The sequence below is a fragment of the Nilaparvata lugens genome, chromosome 1, assembly GCF_014356525.2.
Source record: "Nilaparvata lugens isolate BPH chromosome 1, ASM1435652v1, whole genome shotgun sequence".
In the NCBI taxonomy this organism is placed as follows: Eukaryota; Metazoa; Arthropoda; class Insecta; order Hemiptera; family Delphacidae; genus Nilaparvata; species Nilaparvata lugens.
The window spans coordinates 15,712,810-15,735,215 of record NC_052504.1 but is presented as its reverse complement, the minus strand read 5'-3'; the positions used below and the strand labels follow the sequence as shown (position 1 = coordinate 15,735,215).

Genomic DNA, 22,406 nt, shown 5'->3' with positions numbered 1-22,406 from the left:
TGTGATGTGTTTCGTGTATTGTTCCTGCTCAGTTTATTTTCTCATAATATTTCTGGATTGTTTCAACAAAGTTCGTTTGATCGACATAGGTACTCTATTTCAATTGAAAATTGATAGAAAATCTATTGAGAATATTATTTTTGATACATTTCAATGCTTTCATGCAGTATAATCTATTTTACTCGCTTGAATATTTCGATGAAATGTATTAGTGTTTGAAATTCAGTTGATAAGATCGATTCTGTGATCTGTGTGATAGCTGATTATCATAATACTTCTGTTCTCTCATTATAGAAGTTATAAGACTCTAATCAATTATACAGGAAAGTGTTTCCCATATTTTCATCGGTTATGCATTGGTTCTGAAAGATGAATAATATCTCCTCGACCCAGACTAGGGAAAAGTACATACAATAGCGCCAATAAACTTGAAAACCTGTCAATACTGATGAAAAACTAGTAGGATGACAGATGAAATCAACAGGCGTCCTGTCATCGGTAAAAGGTACAGTAGATACAGCTGAGTGATTCGATTATTATTTATTTGTGACCTACAGAATCCCCTCGCTGAAAATTGACTCAATTATTCATTGTGTTACTCAATCACTTTCAATATCGGAAGCATTGTTTGATGCTGCTAACAGAATTCTAGTCTGAACACGGTTTACGTAAAAGTTTGAACTGCAAATTTGTTCCTATTGTCTGAACTGAAATTGGATCACTTTATTCCATTGATTCTACTCCACCCACCCCAACCACTGGTTACAATGTTGTTGTAGACTAGAACATTGAAAATCCTACTTGATCGTGTTTGATTTTTTTCATTCTTGCAGATACAGATTCATCATTGAATCAGATCTGTCTTCCGTTATGGCTGTTTTTAGAGATTCAAACGCAAAATTCCTTGATCGAAATAGATTAATCGAAAGACTCGAATAGACACTTTTACTTTATATATGTGCTATCACTATTAAAATCAATAGGAACGAGAATTTACCAGTGTATTCCACCATCAGGTGATATCGCCCTGGTTCGAACTCAGACTGAGAAAAACTACATGAACGAAATTTCAATTTTATAAATTATTCGTAATTCACATCAAATAAAGTGATTTTATCTGCGCAAACTTGATTTTATACTTGGAAACTTTTACTTCCAACTTTCACATTCAGAGCTACCTCAACTTCTGGAAGGATTTCCATGGACGTTGTCATATTATTTCAGTAAGAGCTACGGCGAACAGAAAAGTCTTGATAATATCAAGCAAATCCACACATTTAGCAAAATCAAACTCTCTTTACAATTAAATAAAAAGACTTAGAAATTATCAAAAACCACAGATTTTATTGAAAGTTAGAAAGACCGGTTCCGGTTGTTACACCATTGTCAATCTCTGAAAAACTAAAACTGAATACAAGTGCAGCAGAATTTATACTAGTAGGCGAGTACTGCTATTGGTCAAGGGCATGAACGCCTGCCATTGGCCCAGCTAGACAGTCTCCTCCCACTTAACGGTATGACAGATACGTCACAAAATGGCAGTTTAAGCAACAGAGAATATTCTCTTTACAATGTTATGAATTCATGATATGGCTTCCAATGTTGTAGAGTCATCCGGTTCGGTGGTTCGTTCAGCAAGGTGGTACTTCTCCTTAATGGACTGACTCCTACGGCTCAAAAAAAGCCATACAAATATTCTCTGTAGAATATAATCTAACCGATAGTCCCGATCAATCCCAATGCAGCTAAAACGTTCATCTATCTACTAGAATCTATAATTTCCTGAAAAATCAAGAACATGACATTTTTAAAGATAAAAGCTTTCTTGTGATGTAATTTTGGAGATAAAAGAGGTCCTAGAGGAGAAGAGAGGCCCAAATAGGAAACAAAATTTTTCGAGTTCATCATCGACATCTCTACACACGTGCCAATAACTACACTGCATTCGAAGATACATGGTTTATTTCTGGCGCCTGGGCAGACGGCTTTCGGCATTTTTCGGAGAGGGAAACTGGAATGTGAATGACATGTCGAATGTTACCGGACTACTGACAATCCTGACAAGATCCTGACTCCTGACACGGGTGTGTCATCCCTGTTTATGCGATGTGACACTACTTCCATTACAACCTAGCTCGCACTTTGTTTGGACACGCAAAGAAATACTTCCGAGCAGATTTACAACTGGTGGGCGAATCCATTCATGTAATGAAGTGCTACACGGAAACGGGATACTTTCCATTTTGTAAGATTGATGTGGTATTTCAATGGTAAATCCATAGTCATCCAAGTCGATAATCAACTATGTTGATGCAGGCCTCAATATGTGAGCAGTACTTCTCTTTTTAGTGAATTGTTGTGTTTTCGATACCTGTTTTACTTGAACAGTTGAAATGTTGTTTATTGAATGATGGACGTCAATATATTAAGGTAGTCCTATGCTTCACTCAACCCAAGGTGGTATGTTGCTGGTAATCATGTTTTCATGTTTCCGTACATGGTGACATTTATTCTTCATAATAATAACATATTGATGCGCTACCTGCTTCCCACCTGCCTGCAAACATCCGAATACTGTTCTATGACTGCGCATAAACAAGCATAACAAACTTATCACAGGTTCTTGTTCAGAATTTGGTGTAACTAAAGAATGAAAAGTTGAAACTGATTTATAAGAATTTAACTCAACAGCTCAACGTAACTCAGTCCAACCAAAGAATACCACTGATGATGATGCCTTAAGTTCATTGAAACTGAACCTTAAGTCCAGCTCAAACTATTACGTGGAACTGACAATATTATATCTCCTATTTCACCGGAATTTCAACTTCTGGTAAGCATCATCCCGAATAGTAAATCAATAGCAGTTGGTCATTGATAAGAGCTAGCCTCCATTTTTCGTGGTCACAAACTAGGTGCTGAGAAATAAGTGGACGAACCATGCCATGTTGCTATCGCTTCACATGCCATTTGAGAAACATAAGGTGGTGACATCAATATTTTCTATGATATAGCATCTTCACATGAACCTCCTGCTTCCCCACTTCCATTGAGTTATTGAATAGCTCAATCTATATTGATTTCTCTAGCCTCTTTCTCTCAAAGTGATTATTCACTGTTGAGCTTTATGGGAATCTGAGATAATTCCAGGGGTGAGATTCCAGTTGAGACTAGATTATTCCGATGAAAATATATTGCTATTCCCATAATGGGACTATATTTATTGATTTATTGACTGACCTTTTTCATAAACCACATATTCTTCATAATTCACAACTCTTTAAATCATTAATAGTGCTTCAATAGTATATTTCGCACCTAGGGCCGAAAATGAGACATTTCCGGCTCGAAATCGGTTTCAATGAAATACAGATAAGATATAAATATTATAAACTATTCAAATTCAATTTTCAGAGTAGGATAGAACTTCTAACCTAAACTTCCGAAGTCCATGACAACAAGCATTGTTGACGTTGACATTCAGATTGGCCAGATTTCAAGTGTGCTAAAACAGCTGATCAAAAAACTTTTCATTATTTGTGTTTATTATTCAAGAGTTGAAAAATTTATAATAATATCATCTTATTGTCATTTGAAAGAAAAAAATCATGAACTCAACCTCCCACATAATTGAACATAATCTTTTAGGTTATTTAAACAAATCAGAATAAAAAATAAAAATACTTGAACAATTTCCTGATATTCAGATTATCTTAGATTCGCTAGAGCTATGACCTTCCACTTTTGCTTTCGGATGTGCTTAATAAACAATTATTCTCATATTTATATTGTTTATTTCTCTGTGTGACGAAAAATAGCGTTCGCACCACGGGCAAAAATGTTTTTCCGGCTCTCAATCTTTTCTAAAACCGATTTCGAGCCGGAAAAGTCTCATTTTCGGCCCTAGGTGCGAAATATACTATTACTACTTGCTCTTCCCATATTACTCATTTATGACCCCGTAGAAATGTAGCGCCCTAGACTTGGGCGTAATCGTAGCTAAATGTATCAATGAGCTTGGTCAATGTCGTCATTTATCGAGTCTGAATGGAATATCTTTGAGAACTATTCAGTTCAGTCTATATAATCGCGTTGAATGCTATAGACTGAGCGGGAACATTCCAAATAGCCATTGTTAGTTAAGGGTGCCGCTACCCGTACTGATTAATGGAATGATCTTAGAACTATTAGAGCTCCATCCAGAAAACAGTAATCGCTAAATGGTATTTTACCGACAAACCACATGAATATCCAATGTTTCTATAAATGGTATTCAAATTCAATATTGTGATGGATTGACTTGAAGTGATGTGTAATGGAAAATTTGAAACCATGGTCCTGTACCAAATCAAACTGTGTAGATTTTGACAATATACGTGTGTTTTTATTTCATTAGGCCTACGACTTTTAATGATCGTTCTTCATACAAGACACAAGACAGTGATAATAATTCAGTTGGTTCCAGCATTGTATTTTAGAAGTTAGGGATCATTGTCCTCAGTCCTAGAATTAATGTCGCAAGAGGAAGTGGGACTCTAATATTTGAGTGAAGTGAGAATTATATAGTCTGAGCATTATGAACAAATGATGTGGACTCAATCATTATGATTTGAACCTGAAACTTCTTCATCCGTCTGTGAGTAGTGTGTCCAATCTTTTAGCGTCTTTGCTTTCAACGAAGTCTTTTCAATTCAGACACTGTTTTCAAACATCTTTCCTGGCTACCTACTTTTCAGATTGAGAGAGTCCTCTCTATTTTTCAATGGTTCGAAGAGAGAAAAGCTTCGCCAATGTCGAGTCGGCTTCTGTTGCTGCTGCTGTATCTGAAAGAGGAATTCGATAAGTAGTGGGGAAAGGAGGGTGAAATCGCTTTCGAAACGGCACTTACACGTATTAAAGGCGGCAACTGTTTCCAAGATCACCTCTCAAACTCCTCATTCACATCCTTGCTCACTGGACCTTTTCCAGTGAACTTCTTTCAAAGTCCCGATATAAATTTGGAACTCCTTATTAGAGTAAAGGTAATCGCTTTAATTTCAACGAAGCAACTTGGTTTTCACCGATTAGTCGCGTTCGTAGTTTTCCTTTTGCAGTTGAGAGAGAAGCTAGCGTACTCAAATGCTAATGAATAGAAATCAGACCTTGAATACAGTTAGTCAAATTCGAAGCAGTTCTTTTGTGAACATAGTTCTGTTTAAATTAATGAAGAAAAACGTTGAGTTGAATCCTCTTCAAAGTTCAACTCTTGAACTTATTCCCTTGATATAAACACAAAATCGCCGCTTTCTTGAGAACTATGAAGTTCTTGCGTTCCAAAAAATAACCATGTAGCTGGGAAAGTTGAACTGAACCCAGGCGTACGAAGCGAGCCTACAGTCAGTGAGTTATGAAGCAGTGAACTGCAGTGTTGAAGGTGAGTTTGAATTGTTTTATTCTAGCTTGATAGAATCTTCACAACACATTGAGTGTATATGAAAGTAAATTTCTGGATATTGAAAAATCTTGATGATTATGGCTGGATTGAATAATTATTCTTACTTTCTTCCTAGAAAAAGATAGTATTAGACAAGAATTTCGTCTAAGCACCTGAATGTTGTTATGAGTCAAATCATTTTCCAAGAGATGAATTCTTGAACTATGCGTCAAAGCTGGAAGTTCGAATGCACATTGGTGACTTTCAATCGTCACTAATTTCATTAGAATGTTGGAGAGCTCCCTTATCGCAAAACGTACTGCAAAGTTTTATCATTATATTTGAGACTCGAGTGACTCCGAGATACAACCAATTAATTACATTCGATTGAGTTCAAAGTATTGAAACATCAAACCGTGAATCATCAGAGTATTGTCTATGGAGGTTATTTCAGAAGTTCATTATGAACAATGAACTCCTATCAAGGGTAACTTGTATCAGTTGCTCCAAAACGAGAATAGTTTAAAGAAAACTGCACTTCAGTTTATTGTTTGTAGCTACATCAGAAGAAACCTGGTAAAAGCTTGTTTGATCACACCTAGTTCGAAAAGATTGACCATCGTCAATCATTCATACTATCAAATTAGCAGCTTTTTAATTTAGCATATACTATTGCTCAGTTGAAATTCACTATTGTGCAATTTAGGGTACCGTAGTGTTAAATACTTGATTGAGTTGGTTAAAAGGTTTCAATGAGAAGCATGGATAATTTGAAAAAGGGTTTTCCATGCTATTATTTTTTAAGAATCTTGCTGAACATTCAATACTATCCTGTTTCGATCATGAGAATCATATATCAGATCTTGTTGTCTCCTATAACATGCACACTACTATTATCACTCACCCTTCACTCTAGGGAGTTCAAGGTCTGACACCTAGCTATTCAAATCAATCAATCGATCAATCAAAAGTTTATTTTTCCTATAATTACATAAATACAATTGAAAATTAACAAAATAAGTTAAAAGTAAAAAATAGTATTATTTATTAAATACGGAAAGTCCCTGAAAAGAGCGCAGGGGCCGAGAAAATACCAGTTACCTGAATATGATAATTCACTTCACTAAATATTGATTCTGTTCGAGAAGCATACATAAGTAAGTCCGAGAAATACAACATATAGACTAAGGTACCGTTAATGGGAAGACATAAGATATTGCAAGTGTCTTATTGCAAATAATACGCCTTTGATAATTTACCACAGTTATATTTTCTATTATATGTGGCCCTACCTTTCCCATAGTTCATTCTCGTTATCAATATTATTTGTAACATTGAAATTCAATCACTTGCGTTATCGCAAAGACTGCTTTGGAATTTAAGGAAATAAATGTATCGTTACGAGGAGAGGTTGAAAAGAACTGGAATAGCCTGCATAGCATCTAAAATCAATATCCTTCATCAAAGCATTCAATAAAACATAACGTTGAAAACGTATTTCATTCACCTGATAATCTCTTGAATATCCTTACAGATACCCTTTCTATCTCTTTGCCAAATGGATGAACCTTCTCATCCTGAATGTTGCCTCAACAGGGCCCAGCTTGATCATTGTGTCCAGTTTTTCAGTAGGCTCTCTCTCCCTCGATTATTATTCCTCAGCCTGATTTCTACTTGCGAATTCGGAATTCGGTTTTGTGGCGGCGATCGTCATACAGATCTTAATCCTTGTGATAGCAGCACACACACTCATTGTTGCTATGCCAGTGGGAGGACCGTTGAAAAAGTGGAGCAGCGCATTTTATTTGTTGAGACGAAGGCTATAATGTGGTTTTCAGCAAGCGGTAGAAGTGAAACCAAAAAGAGCAGTGCGGCTTTGATAGAGCATTAATCCGCTAGGAATGGACTCGAATTGCCGGAAGCTGGGAAAAGGCTCTCACCAGTACGAGGGGAGGGGGGGGGTCGGGATGCTGTAATCGAGTGTGGACAGTAAGAGGATGGATGAAGGGGGTAGTGGGGAAAAGGGGAACAATGTTGCGGTGCTCCTTCAATTGCAAGCTCCATCAGCTGAATATTCACGACATGGAGTGATCGGTAAAAAGTGGAAAAGCTGATCGGATGATATGAAACAATCTCTGCAACTGTTTCGTCGGATTTTCATTGTTCAATTGCTCACATATGCCTGTCTACACGAGCTCAGTGAACGAGTGAGCTTCCTATACCCGAAAAAGTACATTTAGAATATCATTCAGAATGTAGACATCCAAACCAGAAATTGATCTACTTGGGAATTTCAAATGGTTGATAATATGGTTTATAGTTCAAAATTTTTATAATATAACAAAATTCCTACTTTTAGTAGGTAAGCTATGTATGGGTGAAGGAATAATGTGACTAGTATCTCACCTAATGTTACAGTATACAACTTGTATCTCTTCCAAGAAGAACTACTAATATTTTCTCCTCGTATTGTCCATTGGAATATAAGTCTATACGTCTAATATACTATAGTATAGTCTAATTCTATAACTTATTCTTCACATTACCGACTATAAATTACCGGGAAAATTTTAGTACGGGTAGAATATTTCAGCAAATATCCAAGGACAGACTAGATGCTGATATCAATATTCAAAGTAACAGTTCGATTTTAATTTTGTAGTACTGTACTGTATTATATAGTCTAATTCTAGAACTTATTCCTCACATTACCAACTATAAATTACCGGGAATATTTTAGTACGGGTGGAATATATCAGCAAATATCCAAGAACAGTCTCCAAAATATGTCCCTAATGTCTGAATAATATATTTGTCCTTGCGAGTTTTGGAAACTTTTGGATATCTCACTTGCGAAGGATATTGGGAAAAGACTCGAAAACTCTGACAACATGTGTTCCACTATTGAGTAGTTGAAATTCTCCAGAGTTGACTCTTGTTAACTCGCCTTTTATGAGCATAGTAGTTTCTTAGTGAAAAACTTACAAGTGTAAACTTTCGTTAACCCTTCTTTTATGACCATCGCAAGTGAAAAAATACAGTATGTAATCGAATCTTCATAGAACTTTAGTTCAGATTCACAGTTTCATGTACACTAGTTCAAGTTTGAAATGAGGATTAATATAACAAATTTTTATTTCACAATTTATTTTTGAACATGATATTGTGTCTACTTCAATTGGAAATAATGAATAGGTATGATCAAACCGTAGTGAAAGATTTTTTCAAAAATATTAGAATGAGTTCTATGATCATCTCGCTTATTACCATATGAATGGGTAAAATTAAGAGAAGTTATACTGAAAACGTTTCTCACCAATCACGTCTCCCTCAATTCTTACATTCGAAGTCAGTAAGACGTTTTGAATCCTTCCTGGGTTCCCAGTTTATCTTATTCAATCTGTGCCTTTGTTCTGCTCCTAATCCTGTATAGAATGGAATAGTATTCCCTGTCATCAATGGTTTGGAATTTTCAATAATAGGCCTATATAGTATATCAGATTCAATGACTTCAGCCCAGTTCACATAAGCATGTTGGTTTAAATCGTTCATTGACTCTATTTCAGAATGATACAGATTCCAATAGTTGTGATTCTTCCAGTGATTCTTCTATAAAGTCACAGTAATACGTTTATTAAAAACCATGCGATTGGAAAAAATAATTTGTGTAATTTCTTCACTTATTGATGAATGCAAATATTAAGGAAGAATCATCAACCTGTTCAAATCAATGTTTAGAAGTAATCATGAAAACCGCAGAGATCAGTTCATGTATTTGATTTGATCAGAAATCACATGAAGCGGTGTTATCCATGGGGGTTGTTTCATTTTGATAATATGCCCACTACATCAGCGCACAACAATCAATGCTCATAATAATAATCATTATTATCTGGTGAACATCCTAACGAGAGCTCCGGAAACACTACCTAATTAGTTAATACATAATAAACGAATGAATTATGCATGATTTGCGGTATCGTTGCCGAGGCCATTTGCAGCTCTAGGGGGTTGTATTTCATAATAGCCCAACTCGAAATAATAAACAAAGTGGAACAATTATTAGTGAACTGTACGCACGCCGCACGCTCAACCCCCCCCCCCCCACCACTACCAATCATGACCCCTACCCTTCCACCTATTAATTGAAATTGATCTCAGCTATAGATTCATAATAGAACATACTTTGATCAATGAATATAATAAAATCTCGGGTATGTGGGTTTGTACCATGCATGGAAATAAGCTTCCTACATATATCAAATAAATTCATAAAAAGAGTTATTATAAAATATATGATAGTGTTCGACACGTTGCGAATTTCTTAAACTTGAATAAAAATTATATAGCGCTTTGATTAATCCCCCAATCCACTGATAAAGGCATTAGTGTTAAATGAGCTCATTAATATAATTAGCACACTCACTATAATGATGTTCTGAAGTTCTCGTAGAATAATTAATTATCTCCAATAATTAATAGCTGGATCCTTTCGACTCTGCAGGGCTCGTGTATGGTCCAGATTTTACAAGTTTCTATCAGTATTAAAGATAAATTTACGGGAATAAATTACAGTTAAGAACTCTTTAACAAACACTGAATTCACAAATAATCAAACATTAATTATAATATATTTGACATTTAAAAAAGGGATTGGCTTGATGCTTTTAAAAATTAATTGTAAAAAAGGACCCTATTCTCCATGTGCATGCGCCATAGGACGAGATCACAAGCCAGAGAGAGCAGTTTTTAGAAAAATTCATCTCTTCCTTTAACAATTTATAAGCTTTCCTCTGATGGCTTTCTATCTTAGTAAAACGTGATGTAATTGGTTACTTAAGATTCAGGGTTTCTCAAACTTTGTTATACAAAGATAAATAAAAGTTTATAAATAAAAGTTTATAAATAAAGCTTAGATAATAGCCTGAGAACATTCCAATAAATAAATCTCATATATGAAGCTAAATGCGATATACATCAATTTTTAATTGAGCTTTGTATACTCTTAATTTTTATACTTTTTTAGATTTCAAAAATAGTTCGAGTAACATAATAATCGTTGTTTTCTTATATATAAACTTCCCTAACATATAGTATATTTAATGTTATGAGTAAAAATATATTTAATTCATATTAATTGATTGAGCAATCAGCTGCTTTGTGTCGATATCAATTCAATAAAGTGTCGATTAATCTAAGATCGATTGATGTATTAAATCAAAACAAAGGATTCTAACCTCAAATTGTACAAGCAATCTTTTTTTTATAATCTGCCAATAATAAACAAGCCGCTATATAATTTTATTTCTGCCAAAGAATTCCCATTACTGCATAATTACAATTTTGCATGGTTCTCTTATCGCTTTATAGATATGACTACTCTTTATCATAATAATATTGATTTTATTGAGTGGTACCTTGACTAGGCTCTCTCTCCCTCGATTATTATTCCTCAGCTGATTTCTACTTGCGAATTCGGAATTCGGTTTTGTGGCGGCGATCGTCATACAGATCTTAATCCTTGTGATAGCAGCACACACACTCATTGTTGCTATGCCAGTGGGAGGACCGTTGAAAAAGTGGAGCAGCGCATTTTATTTGTTGAGACGAAGGCTATAATGTGGTTTTCAGCAAGCGGTAGAAGTGAAACCAAAAAGAGCAGTGCGGCTTTGATAGAGCATTAATCCGCTAGGAATGGACTCGAATTGCCGGAAGCTGGGAAAAGGCTCTCACCAGTACGAGGGGAGGGGGGGGGTCGGGATGCTGTAATCGAGTGTGGACAGTAAGAGGATGGATGAAGGGGGTAGTGGGGAAAAGGGGAACAATGTTGCGGTGCTCCTTCAATTGCAAGCTCCATCAGCTGAATATTCACGACATGGAGTGATCGGTAAAAAGTGGAAAAGCTGATCGGATGATATGTAATCGAATCTTCATAGAACTTTAGTTCAGATTCACAGTTTCATGTACACTAGTTCAAGTTTGAAATGAGGATTAATATAACAAATTTTTATTTCACAATTTATTCTTTAACATAATATTGTGTCTACTTCAATTGGAAATAATGAATAGGTATGATCAAACCGTAGTGAAAGATTTTTTCAAAAATATTAGAATGAGTTCTATGATCATCTCGCTTATTACCATATGAATGGGTAAAATTAAGAGAAGTTATACTGAAAACGTTTCTCACTAATCACGTCTCCCTCAATTCTTACATTCGAAGTCAGTAAGACGTTTTGAATCCTTCCTGGGCTCTCAGTTTATCTTATTCAATCTGTGCCTTTGTTCTGCTCCTTATCCTGTATAGAATGGAATAGTATTCCCTGTCATCAATAGTTTGGAATTTTCAATAATAGGCCTATATAGTATATCAGATTCAATGACTTCAGCCCAGTTCACATAAGCATGTTGGTTTAAATCGTTCATTGACTCTATTTCAGAATGATACAGATTCCAATAGTTGTGATTCTTCCAGTGATTCTTCTATAAAGTCACAGTAATACGTTTATTAAAAACCATGCGATTGGAAAAAATAATTTGTGTAATTTCTTCACTTATTGATGAATGCAAATATTAAGGAAGAATCATCAACCTGTTCAAATCAATGTTTAGAAGTAATCATGAAAACCGCAGAGATCAGTTCATGTATTTGATTTGATCAGAAATCACATGAAGCGGTGTTATCCATGGGGGTTGTTTCATTTTGATAATATGCCCACTACATCAGCGCACAACAATCAATGCTCATAATAATAATCATTATTATCTGGTGAACATCCTAACGAGAGCTCCGGAAACACTACCTAATTAGTTAATACATAATAAACGAATGAATTATGCATGATTTGCGGTATCGTTGCCGAGGCCATTTGCAGCTCTAGGGGGTTGTATTTCATAATAGCCCAACTCGAAATAATAAACAAAGTGGAACAATTATTAGTGAACTGTACGCACGCCGCACGCTCAACCCCCCCCCCCCCACCAGTACCAATCATGACCCCTACCCTTCCACCTATTAATTGAAATTGATCTCAGCTATAGATTCATAAAACAACACACGTGATGCTGATGAATGTAATGATGTGGCAAGCAGAGAGTGTAGCACCATTCACACTGGCATAACAACAAATATCAAACTTGCGTAACATGTATTAAAATGTCCAATATTATTGCAATTGATGATCAAATTGACAAATTATTATTGCTATAATTGATTATTGGCATGGCAGATTATTATTGCATGAGAGCAGACTCTCTGTAAACTCTAATTTTAAATGTACACTGTGAACAGAGACATTGTGGAATTTCTCCATATTATTTTATTCCACCTTAACTCTAATTTACATTTTCAATCAAAATGCAGTTGAAGATATTACCGATATGGAATGCGGAGTTGAATGAAAATAAAATCAATTGGATATCGTTCGATTGATTTTTTTCTACCTGGATGAATATTATTGAAGTCTATATAATCTGGTTACACAAGGAATCATGAATTGTTGCAGTTATATAATTTTCAATAAATTTATGATATTTGATTCGAAGTAGCCTTTTTATGATCTATGTAATGAAAATATAATGATATTAGTGAAGCACTAAAAATACTTCAACTATCTATCGATATCATCATCAAGATCCGAAAGTTTCAGTATTGAGGACTTAAAATGCGAAACGAGTCCCAAAAACTCTGCTTCAGCTTATTATTTAAGAGAAAACTATTATTCAAAGAGAGAGGGACAGGAAGAAGACGAATATTCCAATTTCAGAAAATGGACATCTGCTGAACTGTTTCGAATTACTTTCAACGGAATTATTGGACGATTTGCCAAAAATTATGTTTGCAACCATCCGAAACGGATAGTGCACAGTAGAAGAAGATCAGTCGTCAATATTTGTAAGAAATTATCCGTAACGATCAACCGTAAGATGAAAAGCTATAAAAATTCTTGTTTAATAAATTGTTATATTTCATTTCATAATTGTCCTAGAATTTTTATGGCCTCAACAACTTTAAAGTAGTCTCTAGTCGATTTGAATTCCTAGCTGTAATAGTCATCCAGTGAAATTGGTTTTTCAGTAGTTGAACAACACACTACACTGTTGAAGAACACATGCAGACCTATGAACTAATGATCATGACCATAAAATCTCTTCTCTCTTTAGTATTGTGTGTTGCGAACCCGGTGTAATTCCTTTTTTTAGGTTTTGTCATAACAGAGGAATGAGGACATCAAGTTTAATAAGAAACCAAAACCCTAGAGAAAAATCCAACCAGGAAATTACAGGGAAAAACATTATGAAAAGGTATTGCTAATGCTCCACAACGCAACATTCAGCGTATGAATTCAATGCAGCAGAGCAAGTAATACGAGTAAAATTTCATAGTTGTATGTGTAGCGCATACAGACATTAATATACGAACACGTGGCCTGGGAATGTATGAATGAAGAAACAAATGCGAGCCACACTGACCCTCGAACCAACACTGACCAAGTGACCATATTCACAGCGCAGCATGCTTACTTCAGTGGTCGACAACTCGCCTTTTATGAGCATAGTAGTTTCTTAGTGAAAAACTTACAAGTGTAAACTTTCGTTAACCTTCTTTTATGACCATCGCAAGTGAAAAAATACAGTATGTAATCGAATCTTCATAGAACTTTAGTTCAGATTCACAGTTCATGTACACTAGTTCAAGTTTGAAATGAGGATTAATATAACAAATTTTTATTTCACAATTTATTTTTGAACATGATATTGTGTCTACTTCAATTGGAAATAATGAATAGGTATGATCAAACCGTAGTGAAAGATTTTTTCAAAAATATTAGAATGAGTTCTATGATCATCTCGCTTATTACCATATGAATGGGTAAAATTAAGAGAAGTTATACTGAAAACGTTTCTCACCAATCACGTCTCCCTCAATTCTTACATTCGAAGTCAGTAAGACGTTTTGAATCCTTCCTGGGTTCCCAGTTTATCTTATTCAATCTGTGCCTTTGTTCTGCTCCTAATCCTGTATAGAATGGAATAGTATTCCCTGTCATCAATGGTTTGGAATTTTCAATAATAGGCCTATATAGTATATCAGATTCAATGACTTCAGCCCAGTTCACATAAGCATGTTGGTTTAAATCGTTCATTGACTCTATTTCAGAATGATACAGATTCCAATAGTTGTGATTCTTCCAGTGATTCTTCTATAAAGTCACAGTAATACGTTTATTAAAAACCATGCGATTGGAAAAATAATTGTGTAATTTCTTCACTTATTGATGAATGCAAATATTAAGGAAGAATCATCAACCTGTTCAAATCAATGTTTAGAAGTAATCATGAAAACCGCAGAGATCAGTTCATGTATTTGATTTGATCAGAAATCACATGAAGCGGTGTTATCCATGGGGGTTGTTTCATTTTGATAATATGCCCACTACATCAGCGCACAACAATCAATGCTCATAATAATAATCATTATTATCTGGTGAACATCCTAACGAGAGCTCCGGAAACACTACCTAATTAGTTAATACATAATAAACGAATGAATTATGCATGATTTGCGGTATCGTTGCCGAGGCCATTTGCAGCTCTAGGGGGTTGTATTTCATAATAGCCCAACTCGAAATAATAAACAAAGTGGAACAATTATTAGTGAACTGTACGCACGCCGCACGCTCAACCCCCCCCCCCCACCAGTACCAATCATGACCCCTACCCTTCCACCTATTAATTGAAATTGATCTCAGCTATAGATTCATAAAACAACACACGTGATGCTGATGAATGTAATGATGTGGCAAGCAGAGAGTGTAGCACCATTCACACTGGCATAACAACAAATATCAAACTTGCGTAACATGTATTAAAATGTCCAATATTATTGCAATTGATGATCAAATTGACAAATTATTATTGCTATAATTGATTATTGGCATGGCAGATTATTATTGCATGAGAGCAGACTCTCTGTAAACTCTAATTTTAAATGTACACTGTGAACAGAGACATTGTGGAATTTCTCCATATTATTTTATTCCACCTTAACTCTAATTTACATTTTCAATCAAAATGCAGTTGAAGATATTACCGATATGGAATGCGGAGTTGAATGAAAATAAAATCAATTGGATATCGTTCGATTGATTTTTTCTACCTGGATGAATATTATTGAAGTCTATATAATCTGGTTACACAAGGAATCATGAATTGTTGCAGTTATATAATTTTCAATAAATTTATGATATTTGATTCGAAGTAGCCTTGTATGATTTATGTAATGAAAATAAAATGATATTAGTGAAGCACTAAAAATACTTCAACTATCTATCGATATCATCATCAAGATCCGAAAGTTTCAGTATTGAGGACTTAAAATGCGAAACGAGTCCCAAAAACTCTGCTTCGATCAGCTTATTATTTAAGAGAAAACTATTATTCAAAGGGAGAGGGACAGGAAGAAGACGAATATCCCAATTTCAGAAAATGGACATCTGCTGAACTGTTTCGAATTACTTTCAACGGAATTATTGGACGATTTGCCAAAAATTATGTTTGCAACCATCCGAAACGGAGGATAGTGCACAGTAGAAGAAGATCAGTCGTCAATATTTGTAAGAAATTATCCGTAACGATCAACTGTAAGATGAAAAGCTATAAAAATTCTTGTTTAATAAATTGTTATATTTCATTTCATAATTGTCCTAGAATTTTATGGCCTCAACAACTTTAAAGTAGTCTCTAGTCGATTTGAATTCCTAGCTGTAATAGTCATCCAGTGAAATTGGTTTTTCAGTAGTTGAACAACACACTACAATGTTGAAGAACACATGCAGACCTATGAACTAATGATCATGACCATCAAATCTCTTCTTTCTTTAGTATTGTGTGTTGCAAACCCGGTATAATTCCTTTTTTTAGGTTTTATCATAACAGAGGAATGAGGACATCAAGTTTAATAAGAAACCAAAACCCTAGAGAAAAATCCAACCAGGAAATTACAGGGAAAAACATTATGAAAAGGTATTGCTAATGCTCCACAACGCAACATTCAGCGTATGAATTCAATGCAGCAGAGCAAGTAATACGAGTAAAATTTCATAGTTGTATGTGTAGCGCATACAGACATTAATATACGAACACGTGGCCTGGGAATATATGAATGAAGAAACAAATGCGAGCCACACTGACCCTCGAACCAACACTGACCAAGTGACCATATTCACAGCGCAGCATGCTTACTTCAGTGGTCGACAACACGCCCTAGCTGGAAGCTACCTATTATTTCCAGCTCAATGAGTGTCATAAAAATGTGAAACTTTTGGTTCTTTCGTTGGGCTTAGCGTGAAATTCCTAATACCACTTTTTCTAAAGGACACTCATTAAGCTGTGTGAGTTGGAGAGTCACATCTCCGTTACCTCATCTGTTGGATTATATTGTTTTGCAACATTCATAATACTCGTGGATAATTATAATAATTGATAATCAATAAATAAATAAAATTAATTGATAATCATTATTAATTAATAATATTGATAATCTGATGGAGTTGTTAATGTCGTCTGGTTTGGATCTTATTCACTGCTACAAAATTTCTCACGTTGGTAACATTTTAATGACAATCCTTTTCCGAAAACCCTGGCCGAATCATTGAATTCGAGTTCTCATTTCATTGGACTTCAACTTTCAATACTAGCTATTAAGTTTGTTTCCAACACATTTTTCCCAATTTTCCATTGGTCCAGTTGAAAGGTATTTTATCCACTCTTATTCAAAATCGTGGAATTGAGTGAATATCTTTGTCGGAATTGCACTGAATTTTCATGTGTTTTCCATTATATGATCTGAAATTTTTTTAAGAATTTTATAGGAGGCTCAAGTATTTACCTGATTTGAGAAATAATAATTCCAGAACCAAGGAATATTTGAATAGAAAACTTGGAATTATTGAAATTCTGTATTACACCTCAATTCGATTGTGGTGATTGAGTTTCATTTTGTAGAGGAAAATTTTCTATCACATCCGGTATTTCCAGAATAATGAAAAAATCACGAAATTTTCATGGCTCCTCGATTTTGGAGGTGAAGACAGAACCTGGTGATTCAGGAGATTTCAGATTTCATGAAATAATAGAGCTGTCAAAAAACAATCACTATAATTATATACCTGAGATATATTATACTATAATTATATACCATATACCTGAGATACGTCTGAATCTCCGGTCGGTTTGACCCATATGGCATCTTTATCGGTTTGACCCATAGTATTTATTCTAGAACTTAGTTTCAGTTTGCTTACAAAAATTATATTACTCAGATAAACTAATCTTCATATCCATCTTCAAATATACTAATCCTCAAGATTATTGAAGATTTTCCTCATTATAAATCCTTAGTAATTCTTAACGTGTTACGCGAATCAATAATACGTATTTATCCAACACTTCCAATGGCACATTATTAATAAATGCTCATAATTCCCGTCATGCTAACCAAAAAGGATATCATTCTAAAGATTCCAAAGTATCGAGTTGTGAACAATAATATTCATCCCTGATTGTTCCTGTGTTCCTGATAGAAATGGAAAACTGTACTATGATAAAGTAATATAGAATTAGAACATGACAATATGTACTCTTTTTTACAATATGCAATCATTATTGAATACATGAGGCACATTTCCTGAACAATTATTTTTTTAATCTCCGATTTATTACTTTTCATATAATTCATATTTATATTAGGATTTAAAAAATATGTATATTTTGCCCATTGATTGAGAATATTGCGATAAGCTACAGATTTGCATCAATAGCGTTGTTCGACCTGACTGGTCCTAATCAAATGCAGATGCAACGAAATATTGTTTTCTGTCTGCATATTTGCCTAGAGCGATTTCAATAACATTCATTCACTGTACTCTTAATATGGATTTGACAGCTCTGTTCATTATTGCGAAGCTTCAGTTCAGTAGAAAATTGAAAACTAGAAGTGTTGGGAGAATAATACGATAAAGTGCATCAGTTATTTAGTATAATATTCATCTGATTAATCCAATCAGAATGTGAATGGCTCATCTGAATCCTAATACTCCGAGAAAAATCTAAATAATATGCACTATTTTCATTCAATGTTTGCATGACTTCATTTTTTAGACGTGAAATTACAAATAGTCTTGAATACTTTTTACCTGAGTGAAATAAGGATGGTTGAAGACATAATCATGCAACTTATTCTGGCTCTATTTATTTATCTTTCCTTGGCACAGTCTTCAAATGTGTATCCTGGCTACTTTTCGGAGATTTTCTCTGGTGCTTTGGATTAGAAGAAGAAAAAAACTGAGCATAATCGTTAGCTATTGTCTCTTCAGCTTTTAAACGTTGTTACACTTCTCTTCTTCATTCTGCAAGAGTAAAAAAGTGGATTCTTAAAGGAGATTATTCTCCCTGGGAACATATAGTTACACGGTCTACTGGCTACTGCTATTGCCATGGAACTTGAACAACGAACACCATGCTTAGAAGAATCTCTTCTTCCTAACTTATTCTCTATCTCTCTCTTCATCCCTTTCTTCCTCTAGGGAAAATACTGGAGCGAATCTTCCAACCTCCCATCCACAAGGGTACCAAGCTAGCAGCCCTTCATCCTGACACTGATCACAGAAGCCTTCACTAAAGCTCCTGTTCATTAGATCTTCTTAATAGGCTAATACCTTCATTCTCTCCTTCCATGAACATCATTGTTGTCAAGCGCATGAAGTACGTTGCATGAATTTCGCTTCAAAATTATTTTGAATCATATTTCTATCGTGATAAAATGAGTGGTCAAAGTGTTGTAATTTGATGTGATTCATTATTTAGACAAGAGAGATGATGCCATTTTTGGACAATATGATGAAGTGGAGAAATTAGACTGGATATAACATATTACGATAAGAAATTGGATTGGATATAAACATATTAGGTTTGGGGTAATCTTTGTTTGAATTTTTCTCATTTTCCAACTTTTGAGATAATAATTTATGAATTATTATACAGAGAGAGTTATAAAACCCGAATGATAATCGGTGTATCCTTAATACCAGGTAAATTTTCATCCAGTTTGCGCTGAAACGGAGGTTAACATTAGGTTCAATTTGTTTCTGGAACGATATTATTTATATTGCGTCAAAAATAACAAAATAAAGTTGAAATACAGGTGACACAATCCCATCAGCTTGAGATTGATCGTGTTAGATTGTGTCTGAACAAAATTAATTATCATCCATTTTGAATAAACGGTTCAACAATTTCCTTTATTTCCATGTTTTTATTTGTTGAGTACTTCATTAAAGTGCTATGACATCCCACTAGCTTGATACCACTAAGGTGACACAATCCCACTAGCTTGGGATTGATCGTGTTAAATTGTGTCTGAACAAAATGAGTTATTATCGATTTTTTATAGACGTTTTAAGAATTTCAATATATATTTCATGTTTTCATCAATTGAGTACTTCATTAAAGTGCTATGACATCGTCTGTAACTTTGAAATATTTGAGTTTTGGAATATATTGATTCTGTGCAGATTTTACAAATGACACGGTGATTTGCGGTACACGGTGTCAGTATTATTGTTCCATTCATCCCCAGTTATTGAGATGACAAACGACATAAAATAATAGTCAAGATTATCAGATTATTAATATTCTGCAATATGGTAAGATATCATGACCTTGAAAAGGTCACTTGGACACGGGAAAATAGCTCATTTTCGGAAATCAGGCTCATCCACGTTTGATCTATAAGTTTTTGCGATTCGTAATAGATTACATTGGAACTACTCATAAATTTTCCTTCCACAAATGCAATATCTTATATTTGGACCAGAGAGAATCGATAAAATGTTTACACTTTCGAAGCAAGTTTAGATTCCCAAATCAATAAGTTTGAACCTACTTCTTTGCAAGGATTTTATTCCATCGATTCCGCACTTACACTGCTCTTGATATAATAATATTATGTTAGCATTGAATTTATTGAAAATCTTCGCGGAAATAAATGAAATACTAACGGTGATATTTTCTTTGACAGTAATTTGAAGATGGCCGCTGTTCTTCCACTAAGACTATTCTATTGACTAGCGACTATTAGTTTGTATTCACTATTGGCCAGGATAGATAATCATGTTTGGTCAATAAATCCTATGGAATACGACTTTCAAAATCTTGCTACTGATGAAGTTATGGAATTTAATCAAGAAATTCCTTGAGATAAGTTGCGGAAGTTGAGCCGCTCAAAAAGATTTTCAACTTTTCCGTTGGCTGAACATTTCTTCTTTTACAGTTCTTGTACGATATTATCGATATTATTTTATTTGTGCTCTCAATGAGATAGACTAAACCTTTGGATGGTTTCATAGAGTTAATCGAATAGTAAAATCCCAGGTAAAGGTTACTGAAACAAGTGTTTGTTAGTTTGAGGGATTTAAAGATTTTCAACGTATTTAAGATTTTTCTGTTTCTGATTCCTCTGTTCCAGATGATTATACGAATACTGTGAACTAGAATACTGTGAACGTTTCCAGATGAATCGAGAATTGAGAAAGAAGAAGAATGAGAATGGAGAGTAATTTTGAGTTAATTGTGTTTTGAGTAATCACTCCGATTGTAGTAAACTACAGCTCACTACTGCAAGGTGAATAATAATCATAATCACATCAAATTGTTGGAGAATATTGTTGAAAGCAGCAGTACACAATAGTCTGTTTTAACATTGCACTAGAAATGATAGACAATCTATGTAGTTAATACAATCCTTCATATACGATAGTTCATAACCCATCTGATTCTAATATTATCATTTTCTTTGTGATTGTTAGAAATCATTTCAAAAAAATATATAAAAAATGAGAATATAAAGTTATTCAGAGTTTTCCAATCTAGCAGCTATTATCGGATTCATAAGAATAAGTCTTACAATAAATTATTGTTAATAAGTATTTGGTATTGATGAAACCAATCATAATATTATTGAATGAAATTAATTTTTTGGACTTCATCTTTGACGTTACCCCTATTGATTTGAATTCATCATCAATCAAAAAATGAATTGGAATTGACTCAAATTGAAAGATAATTTTCAACCTTGATTTGCATAAATATGATTACATTATCATCAATATAGTATAATTATTCAAATTAATTGCATGCTCCATCTAATTAGAAACTAATAGTTCACATTATTCAATTCTCGCTATTAAAGTTATTTATTTATTTATTTATTCATCATTTACAATCAACTTAAGGACAGTTATGATCATAACTTTGGATAGTTTTATTCCATGAAGTTTCAAAAGTTTATAAGAATTATAATATTTTACTTTAAATAATTAGTATGCATTTGAGGTTTTCGGAATATATATATATATTTTTAAATATTCCATTATAAGTATTTTTTATTCGAATTGCGGTGAGTGATTCGGGTACTTTTTCATTGATTTTTTTCTCGTTTACTTACTGAGCAGCAGTCGGCTAAGCACGAGCCATGTGATGAGAAGACGCGCCATAGCCCGGTGTACATGTCAAGTGTGCGCGTGATACTGGAGTTTCTCAGTTTTCCAACCATTTCCACCCCTAAATACAGGAAGCTCTCCAGCTACATTGCTGATCTGTTGCTTCCCGGGCTCTCACTCACCAATAAACGTCCTGTCTCGATTCATAAATCACTATCATCAACGTTCTATTGAACTTATACCCGAAAAAGTTTGAGAATACAAAGGGAATTTTCTTTTGGAAAACATAAGATAAGTTCAATTTATTCCGTGGTGATAGGTACTAATGGATTGAAAGCTAGGTATTTTCGTGACAGGATAATTATTTTCAGAGCTCTCGCAGCCTTTAAGGTAATATAATCTTAAAAGCTTGAACAAGACTTGAATTTAGGAATTTGGAATATTAGAAAAGTAGTTAATACTAGAACGCTAATGATCTATTACACAACGAAAGA

General features: G+C 34.3%; 1 protein-coding gene across 2 annotated transcripts in view; it reads right to left on the bottom strand.

Moving 5' to 3' along the window:
• LOC111055763 (lachesin) overlaps positions 1–22,000 on the bottom strand; it is a 97,626-nt gene extending 75,626 nt beyond the window's left edge. For both annotated transcript variants that reach the window (XM_039431823.1, XM_039431828.1), the window contains exon 1: positions 21,918–22,000. In XM_039431823.1, the coding sequence (XP_039287757.1) occupies positions 21,918–21,966 (49 nt within the window). In that variant the 5' untranslated portion in view covers positions 21,967–22,000. The remainder of the gene's footprint in view (positions 1–21,917) is intronic.
• Positions 22,001–22,406: the final 406 nt, after the last annotated feature.